Raw genomic sequence first — 10,592 nt, 5'->3', positions numbered from 1 at the left:
TACGGAACCCTGTTGTCTCTGGAACTGGTTTCGGCGAGACGTCCTTCTAACGAGAGTATGGTGTGCTGCTCACGACGATTGTACCCGGCGCCAAGTACAATGCGATGATCGCAGGTTGTTTCCCGAGGAGGAAGTGTGTTGAAATGTGTTGGTGTAGAAGTAGGTTGATGTAGATGGTCCTGGAGCTGCAAGGAACGACGGCTGAATATTCAGAGGGTTTGCGAGTGATGAAAAAATACTTAACTTGCGTTAAGTCTTGGCCACGAGATTTTCATCTACGCGGCAAAGGCTTGTTTTTTTTAGAGATGCTCCAGGAACAGTGCTCGTTTCCCCCGAGCTAGGGCCAAACTGAAAGTCTGGCGGTCATTCTCGTTGATCGGCTCCCATTGAAGATGCCGATCGATTATTGAACGCAGGATCGAGCGGGCGAAGGCGAATTCTCACCGGATCAATTTCCGTTGGAAGTAGACACAGCTTAGATACTGCACGATCTGACGTCCCGGAGCTTGTTCGTACTGTTGCTACTCGAACTAAACCATCGTGGCCAGGTCTTATTGTCAAAATCCGACCAAGTGACCACTTCTGTGGTGGTAGCTTCTCGTCCTTGAGTGCAACGATCGAACCAACCATAACGTTGTCCAGTTCTTCTGTCCAACGGTAGCGTTTCTGCAACGTTTGCAGATACTCGTTATGCCAACGATTCCAAAAATTGCGCGTCACTTTCTGCACTCTTCTCCATCTGGATAACCGATTCTCTGGAACCTCAGATAGATCGGGTTCCGGTGTGGCATTTAGTGGTCTACCCGCCAGGAAATGTCCCGGTGTAAGGGCCAGTTGGTCATCCGGACTGTTCGGCAACGGTGTAATTGGCCGCGAGTTTAACTGAGCTTCGACTTGAATCAATGCAGTAATGAACTCCGACTCGGTGAAGTGTGCGTTTCCCATTATCTTGCGGAGCAGATTCTTGGTGGACTTCACGCAGGCTTCCCATATTCCTCCAAAATTGGGAGATCGTGGAGGGATGAAGTGGAAGTGTACTCCGTCTTCAGCAAATGTATTGCTTACTGCTTCTCGGTGTTGCTGAGACACGAATCTACGTCGAAGTTCTTCCAGCTCCCGGTGAGCACCGACGAATGTCTGTGCGTTATCGCAATAGATGTTGGAGGGCTTGCCACGACGACCGATGAACCGGCGTAGACAGGCAATAAATGCTTCCGTTGTGAGGCTGTTGACCAGTTCCAAATGAACGGCCTTTGTAGCGAGGCAGACAAATACTGCAATGTATCCCTTGACCAGTACGGTTCGTCGGGTATTCGCAGTTCGAACGTAAACAGGACCCGCGTAGTCGATTCCAACGTTTTGGAACGGGTACGCTTGATGCACTCGTACAGCAGGAAGGTCCCCCATCAACTGTTGCAGTGGTGATGGTCTCATCCTTGTGCAGGTGAAGCAATCATGGTAAACTTTGCGGACCAGATTCCGGCCGCCAAGAGGCCAAAATCTTCGGCGAAGGGTGGATAACAGTAGTTCAGGTCCACCGTGATGTGTATTAAGATGCGCCTGTCTGGCTATGAGGATGGTGAGCCTATGTTTCGGAGGCAGGAGAACAGGGTGCTTCACGTCTACCGCAATGTGCGCATTGTGTAACCGGCCGCCAAGACGAATAAGACCATCAACCAGCCGCGGGTGGAGAAATCTAAGCCTGGATCGGCGGTCAACTTGTTGGTTGTTGGCCAGACGGCGGTATTCGGAGGGGAAATGCTGCTGCTGCACCCTTTGAACCAACCGCATCAGTGTACAGTCGATTTCTTCCGGCATTAGGGGTCCACTTTGCGCTTGCTGTCCTTGTGCCTTTCGCCGAATGTTTTCCACGAAACGATGACACCACGAAGAAACGCGAAGGAGTCGACTGAGACTGGAGTAGCGATCGATGACGTCGGCGTCTTCTACGACGACTGGAAGTGCGACAACCTTGCGTCTTTCCATCTCGAAAGCGGGTATTGATGCAAACGACGATTGTGGCCATTCTTCTTCAGCTTTCGACAGCCAAGGCGCGCCATGCCACCATAGCAAATTGTCAAGAAGAACATCGAGCGTAGTGCCACGGGAGATTAGATCAGCGGGATTGTCGCCGGAGGCAACATGGTGCCAGCAGGCATGTGCGGTCAGTTCCTGTATTTCAGCTACACGGTTTGCGACGTAAACTTCCCAGGTCGACGGTGTTGCTGCAAGCCAGTTCAGGACGATCGTCGAGTCAGACCAGAGGTAAACCTTGCAGTTGATATCGACGCTGTTAGAGAACTTCGTGAGGAGATGGGCCAGTAGGAGTGCAGCACACAGTTCGAGTCTCGGTATAGATTGGCTCCCAAGTGGAGCGACCTTCGATTTTGCGGTGACGAGGTGTACTGCGACCGAAACGCCTGTCGAAACTGATCGGAGATAAAGGCAAGCTCCGTAAGCGTCTAGCGAAGCGTCACAAAAACCGTGAATCTCCAGTTGGGCATTCGTTTCTACAACTTGTCGATGAATCTTCAGTTGGCTGAGTAGGTGTATGCTCTGTTGAAGCTTTGACCAAGCCCGTGCGAATCCAGCTGGTACCTCAATGTCCCAGTCCAGCTGCAGCTTCCACAACATCTGCAGCAAAATCTTCAACTTGACGATGAACGGACCAATCAAACCCAGCGGGTCAAACAGGCTACTAATAAACGAAAGTATAATGCGTTTCGTCAACCGTTCGCAGCCGACCCACTTCGGTTGCTTGAAGGAGAGAAGGTCCGTAGATGGCTCCCAACGGAGCCCCAAATCAGTAACAAAACTTTCCCGATCCAGTTCTGTTTCACGAAGGTCAACGGGAATGGTGTCAAGGATCTCTTGGCTATTCGACGACCATTGACGAAGCGACATGCCACCTGCACTCATGATTTGAATCAGCTGATCACACACGACGATCAGATCCGAAATATTATCTGCCCCAGTGAGCAGATTGTCGACGTAGAAATCGTTGCGAACGACTTGTGCGGCCAGTGGGAAGCGAGATTCTTCATCATCGGCGAGCTTCTGCAATGTACGAGCCGCCAGAAATGGAGCGCTATTGGTACCGTACGTAACGGTGAGAAGCTGGAATGTCGTTAGTGGCGAATCCTTGTCGCCACGCCAGAGGATCCGTAGTAGTGGTTGATCGCTCGGATGCACCAGAATTTGCCGGAACATTTTCTCTATGTCAGCAGACACAACGAAACGGTACATGCGGAAACGTAAAATCAAGCACACGATGTCGTCTTGGATAGTAGGTCCAGCTATCAGTATGTCGTTGAGCGAAAGTCCGGTTCTTGACCGACAGGAAGCATCGAATACCGTGCGCAACTTCGTAGTCGTGCTCTCTGGTTTCATCACCGCGTGATGAGGCAAAACGTACTGGGGTTTGACGTCCAGTTCTTCGGCTGTGACCGCTCGCATATGTCCCAACGACACGTACTGCTGGATGAATCGAAAATACATCGCCTTCTTCTCCGTGTCCCTCGACAGGGATCTTTCCAGAGCGTAGAAGCGACGGGTGGCGTTGTAGTGGTTGCTGTCCAGTTGCCAAAGAAGTTCTTCCCGTTTTGGAAGCCTTACTACGTATCGCCCGTCCGGATTGCGTGTGGTGTTCTCGACGAAGTGCTTTTCGCAGAACCGCTCGGAAGGCGACCATCCTTTGGTGTCGTGTAGTTCTTCCAAGGACCAGAAACGATGTACGAATTCCTCGAGCGAGGACTCAGTGCTGAAATGGCAGGTCCGTGGATCCGAATGATCATGGTTGAACAGTGTGCAGCCGCCCGAAACTACCCAGCCAAATTCTGTCCGCTGCAGCGTCGGCAGCTGGTCACCGATCGTGATGGAACCATAACGTAGTAAGCGGAAGAAATGTGCGCTACCCAGAATTACATCGATGTCGCCAGGTATCGCAAACGTTGGATCTGCCAAATCCACATGATCTGGGACAGACCAATTTCGAGGATCCGTGGCGGTTTGTGGTAACCGCACCGTGATATTTGGTAGAACGAGGGCATTTGCCTTCACTGCGAACGGAGAAACTCGGGAAGAAAGAGCAGCAACAACTTGATGTGTGACCGACGTCGTGGCTCCTCCGATACCACACACTCGGACAGGAACCAGCAGTCGTAGACGAGGAAGCTTCAAGCGATCGCACAACCTCTGTGCGATGAAGTCATGCTGCACTATCCAGCAGACAACGAGCAGTGTAACAAGCGCCCTTGCTGTCACGAATGTTGACTAGCGCAGTCGGAAGGAAGACGATACTGGAGGTTACGGTGTCGGTGGAAGCCACGCAGGCAACATGCGGGTTTCCGGATTGGGAGCATTCTCCGGAGGAAGTCGAAGCAGGAGGAGCAGAAACAGATACACTAGATTCCCCTCTAGCTTCCATCGGGGTGTTTCTCTGAGCGGAGTTAGCGACGTGAAGAATCGTATGGTGTCTCTGCTGGCAGCGATGACAACCTTGCGCTGGACAGTCCCGTGCAAAGTGAGACGTAGAGCGCAAACAATTCAAGCACAGATTGTGCTGCCTCACAACGTTGATTCTCCCCTTAAAGTCGAGCTTCTGAAACTTGGGACAGTGATAGAGGAAGTGAGGGGCATCACACTGCATGAAACACTTCCTGTAAGCAGACGTCGACGACAGAGGCAGCGGTTGCGAAGATTGCGTCACCGATGAACTCGTAACTGGATACGATGCCGATTTCTGGACTTTCAGCCTCCGGTCTCGGAACGATGGTACCTCGCGAGCTGTATCTAGAGGTGCTGCTTGTAGGACTCGAGCGTGATTCTGCAGAAAGTTTACCATCGACACATACGACGGCATTCCCTCGGCTTCCTCATCTTCTTGCTTGGTGGCGATCCCCCCAAGTACAGCAGCGACGTTCTCGGAATCCATCTTGGCACAATGGCTCTCCCAGGTGCGGAGTGTGCATGCGTCCAGGCGGGTGGATAGCAAATATACGAGAATCGAGCTCCATTTATCTGCTGGCTCACCAAGAGACTTGAGCACAGAGATTTGTTGCTCGAACCGGTCGACCAAACCAAGCAGCTCATCCGCAGACTCCTTCTTCATTGATGAAACTTCGAAAAGCATCCTGATGTGACATTTGATCAGCTGCCGCTTATTCTCGTACCTCAGCCGTAGAGTTCTCCAGGCATCCCTATACCCCTGCTCGGATGTTTTGATTGGCTCCAGCAGACGTGCAGCTTCACCCTGAACGGATCCCTTCAGATACTGGAGTTTTTCGACCGAGCCAATGTCCGTGCGGGAGCCTACAGCCGAATTAAACAAATCTCGGAAAGCGCACCAGTCTTCAAGCTTCCCGGAGAACTTGGGAAGGTTCAGCTCCGGAAGCTTTACACAGCGAGAGGGTGGATGCGATTGGGCGGAAGAATTCATGGGCACTGACATTTTATTAATGTAAAATGCACGGAGGAAATAGTAACGTGCATCAAATTTCAATCTTTCAGATTTCAGACTCACCGGTTCCTCCTCTTTTCTCGGTAAGGCCTCATACTCAGCTGCGGAACGATGGAACAATTCGTATAAAGACTCCAGCTTTTCCGACCATGCCTGGACGTGCCCTGCTGGCGGCTTCTCCTTCTCAAAATCCTTCTTGTAGGACTCCAGGAGCGCTATGGATTCAATAATTCCACCCATCCTCTTCTTCAGCACTTCCTCCGACATTTTTAACACTACCTTTTAGCACTTTTTCAATTTTCTCCGGTTTCGCAAAGTATTCGTCCAAACACAATTTTGGCCAACGCGAGTCCACTTTACTCAGTGTGCGGACACGAAAAGCAACACTTCGCAAACTACGTTCCAACCGTGGCGCTCCACACAAACACTCACGGCGACAACAATCTCTTGTTTCGGACTCGTCGTGTCACACGCACTGAGTGGCTATTTTTTGTGATGGCGAAATTGCACTGCGGTCACTACCGGGAAAATGGTTTCTTTGCTCTTCAATTGCAATTTAGTAGCCTCTTCAACGGCGCTCTTTGCCACTTCAACGGCTTTTAAGCACTTTTTGTTCACTTGCGGTCAGGGAATCAATTTTTCTGAAATGCGCTTGCGAAACAAGCGACAAAAGAGAACCGACGACAAAGCTTTGTTTTTGTCGCAGATGATAATGACAAAGATCCGAAAAAATTTGTCAGCAACAAAAAAGAAGACAATCTTGTTGCTAACTTTTCATCCCGTTATTTTGCATTATTTCTAGAGCAAATTTCGGTTTTATGCTATCATAGTTTCTGCTTTTATGGAAATATTCGAGAATCCAACAATGATTACAATATTAGCATCGTATTCTCGGAAATATCAGAGCATGCAAGGCAAATGATTCTTGTCATATTGTGTTCGGGTTCTGATAAAGGTTTGTCGCTAGGTGCGTTTGTCAGTAACAAACTCTGTTGACGACAAAGGGTACATTCCACTAAACGAGCTTAATATATTTTTCTGAAAGGGTATATTGTTAGGCGTTGCTCGAATATTGATTCCCTGCTTGCGGCACACTATCCGGCTCGATCCGGACCAAATTATGTACAGTAATTAGCGTAATTGCTTCGATTTAGTTTTGGATTGTATTCGATCACTTTCTCTAATATATCTATCTTCTCTTCGCCACGGATCACTTTTGCGGTTTCCGTTCAATTCCTGCACTTTCTACCACTAAGAATTGATTCCCCTTTGACGCAGGGAGACACACGGCAACTAATTGGCTGTTTCTTCCACAAGAAAAACCAGCTCGCGACGAGATTTTATTTCAACTGTTGTTGTTTATTATGTTGCGCATAAACATACTGGCGGAAGGGTTGCCAGTTAAACTAAATAAACGATTTACAATACATGTTTTGCGCACTATGGGAATATCGATGATCAAAAATATGTACATAATAACTTTTTGATTATTCTAGGATTAGTGGACTTAAAGGTAAGGGTTAACTATTTACAAATTCATTTTTTTATTATATACAATTTTCATTTAAGATTTTTCAGGATTCCGTGAAGTATTGAACAGATATTCACTCTCTGAAAAATTTGCTCTGTTCATTACCCGAGCAGCACAAGTCAGACAAAAAAGGTTGCAGCAACTTGATTGTGACTGAATACGGTCACATATAAGTTGCAGTAACCTATGTGGAACATGTGTGCTGCTAGGGTAATACGTTCCACACTCGAATATTCATTTGTCATATTATGGGAGTCGAATGTTAGTGGCTCGTACCCGTTTCAACAGAGAGCGGTATAGTGTAGCAAGGGCAGGAGAGAAACGAAACCACCGCAGATAAAAAAGGCAACAATCTCTTCTTGTTGTGTGATAGCTGAAGCGCAGGAGAACATGGATAGAAACGATATGCGGAGGTTTTACGCAACTATCACTGGCGCGCGGTATAAGACTGCGCCAGTGCCCGTCATGTGCAATGACCGAGCGGGGAATTTGCTGACAGACAAGACTATATAGACAGACAAGGAATTTGCAGCCAGGTCGAAGGAACACTTCAAAGATTTGTTGAACGGTGAAAATGAAGGTGTATTAAGGAGCAGAATGGACATAGTCGGCGACGGACAAACTGTGGAACCATCAACGCTGGACGAGATCAAGAATGCTCTAAACGAGCTGAAAAACATTAAAGCTGCTGGGAAGGACGAGATCCCGATCGAGCTTCTCAAACACGGAAGGGAGCAGCTGTATCAATCAATCCACCACATAAATCAGGAAATATGGGAGGATGAAGAACTGCCTGCCGGCTGGTTGAATGGCCTCATATGCCCAATTTATAAGAAAAGGCACATACTAGAGTGTGCCAATTACAGAGGGATCAACCTTCTGAACTCGGCGTACAAGATACTGTCGCGTATCCTGTTTAATAGACTGAGACCGCTTGAGAAGTCCTTCGTCGGCGAAGGTTTTCGTGAGGGCCGATAAACGACGGATCAGCCTGCGGATGATTCTTGATAAATTCCCGGAGTACAACTTGCAGACTCACCATCTGTTCATTGATTTCAAAGCATCGTACGATTCAGTGAAAATAAATGAGCTGTGGCAGATAATGTCCGAACATGGTTTTCCGGCGAAACTGATTAGACTGATACGTGTAACGCTGGATGGCTCGAAATCAAGTATTCGGATTGCACACGAAGTGTCAACCTCGTTTGTAACCTTAGACGGGTTGAAGCAAGCTGATGCATTTTCGAATTTATTGTTCAACATTGTACTCGAGGGTGCTATTAGGAGATCTGGCGTTCAAAAGAACGGCACTATCATCACACGGTCGCATATGCTTCTGGGATTTGTGGATGAGATCGACTTCAATGGGAACGAAGTTGTTGAAGAATTTGTTTATCTTGAGACGCTTGTGACATGTGACAATGACGTTTGCCGTGAAGTGAAAAGACATCGCTCAAGACCGACGATTATGGAGCTCTATAATAAGGTGTATCGACGCTGTAGCCAACAAGGTATCCAGGTAGGCAATACACCGTCCTAATCACAAACAGCAGCAAAACCAAATGAGAATCTTGAGAGAAAGTTCCACTTGACTGTTACAGAGCGAACTATTTGCACTTTGAACAAAACTCGACTCGGCTCAACCTTCCTTTGTATAGAATGGTGGCTCTGAGAAGAACCGATTAAGCGGCAGCTTCCACTGATTGCCAGCCGAGGATAGTTCAGATGCCACCGTTGCATGAATGTTCTTCACCGCGCGCGCTGCTGCCACTGGCGCTGACGCCATCGAAGCGACTGAATTTTGCAAGAAAGCTCCATCTGAGAGCTGCTGATGTTGAAGACGGCGCCTATTCGATCCACGCCGTCGGTGGGAATAGTGGTTGCTGTTAGTGATTCGAAAAGTGCATTATTGGAAATAAATCGGTTCTTCTCAGAACCAACATTCAATACACGGGAAGGTTGAGCCAAAACCAATTTTGTTCACAGTGCATATATATGACGGCTGAAAGTTGTTGTCCGTAGCAGCATCCCAAGCGCGCGTCGGAGGGAGACGCTGCAAAAAAATATTCGCATAGATGACAACAGTATCAGTAATGTGAAATTTGATCTCAATTTGGTTTCAGATTCAGATTCTGATTAGTTTTTGTTGTTGTTAGACTGGTAAGGCGGAAAATAATTCGGTTCTTTCCAATCACAATTTTACAGAAGAGAAGGTTGAATCGAGACAAATATTCTCTAAAGTGATTACAATTATTATTATTATTATTATTATTACCAGACTAAGCCCGGAGAGTCCTCCTTGAGCATGTTTACGAAATTGGTCAATAAGAATTGGTACGCATAGGGTTTCTTACCCCATTCCCGGCCTAACATGCGTACGACTGCATTATTTAGTTGATATTTATGACAGGAAGCAACTTTTTCTGAAATTTGTAGGCTGTATAATACTGCATTGGGGTTCACTTCTGCTTAAAAAATAGTTATTCGTGCTAAATATCGTTCAAAGAAGCTTTTATTTGATTTAAATTAATGAGGTGCAGCACTCATTTCAGTCATAGCGATTCCCAATCCGGCATACAAAAAACCAGTTCCCGGCCTAAGCAAAATTTCACTCAATCTCTCAACATTTTACTCTCATTCTCTCTCGGGACGGTAGAAAATGCGATGTAAACAAAAATATGCACGTTCCACGACAACAAGATGCCAGATGGTATTATTCATAATCATTTTTATTTGGTTGAGAAGATACATAAACTCATCCAAATTTCTTCCAAATACTTTAAAACAATATTTATTTCACCTTTCAAAATCGAGAGAACTATAAATAACATGATAACGTCAATGTATTAGACAATTTTCCTATTAACGATGAAGGATCATTTTTATAATCCTGGCCTTTTGGCAGCACGGTGCGGCTAGAAGTTCTTGGGCCGAGGTGAATTTTTGTTCGGTTTGTGAATACATTTTAAAATGTATTCTAGTATGTTTGAATAAGTTCTAGTGAAACGAACAAATAAGAATAATTGAAGTGCGGGTGTATAGAATTATGGTGTGGTGATTAACAGCTTCATGCAATGGTTGTATCGAGCACTGTGACGATTTTCAGGTAGGTGTTTATTCGATAATACCGTTTTGTAAAAGTGGAAAGAATCACTCCGGCTCAGTGGTGTGGCATCGGAGAGTGAAATTTTGAATTCTACATTTTTATTTCCTACAATTGAATCAATTAGGAGTAAAACAAGTGATAGAAAAATATTGAGTATTGTGAAAAATAAATGGGAGACTTTTTAAAAATTATCAACCATAAACCTACGACTTCCAAACAGTTTAAATCATTAGTTTTCTGTGCAGTGAGCCGGGAACCGGGTCCATAGGCCCAAGTAGTGATTTACCCTATTAGCGAACTGGTTTTTATGTGTCTTTCGCAACTTCCCTTGTTTCACAACGAGTTTGTTTGTGGAAGGATCTTTAGAAGTGCGCAGTGGAGTATAATTTGATTATTTTCCTTTATCCGGTCGGTGTACTGGTAGGTTTTATATAATAATAATTATCAGCAGTATATATTTATTACTAAAATTAAGAAGATTCTGATTGCTTGAGATG

At 46.5% G+C, this 10,592-nt stretch overlaps 1 protein-coding gene across 1 annotated transcript; it reads right to left on the bottom strand.

Annotated features, from left to right (window-relative positions):
• Positions 1-363: 363 nt before the first annotated feature.
• Positions 364-4,211, bottom strand: LOC134207405 (uncharacterized). The gene is made up of 2 exons (XM_062683129.1): positions 4,193-4,211; positions 364-4,058 (listed from the first exon to the last, which is right to left on the bottom strand). The coding sequence occupies exons 1-2, from the start codon at positions 4,209-4,211 to the stop codon at positions 364-366; spliced, it is 3,714 nt and encodes a 1,237-aa protein (XP_062539113.1).
• Positions 4,212-10,592: the final 6,381 nt, after the last annotated feature.

The sequence above is a fragment of the Armigeres subalbatus genome, chromosome 1 (assembly GCF_024139115.2).
Source record: "Armigeres subalbatus isolate Guangzhou_Male chromosome 1, GZ_Asu_2, whole genome shotgun sequence".
NCBI lineage: Eukaryota > Metazoa > Arthropoda > Insecta > Diptera > Culicidae > Armigeres > Armigeres subalbatus.
Note: the sequence above shows the minus strand (reverse complement) of the source record. Positions and strands in the feature narration are given on the sequence as shown.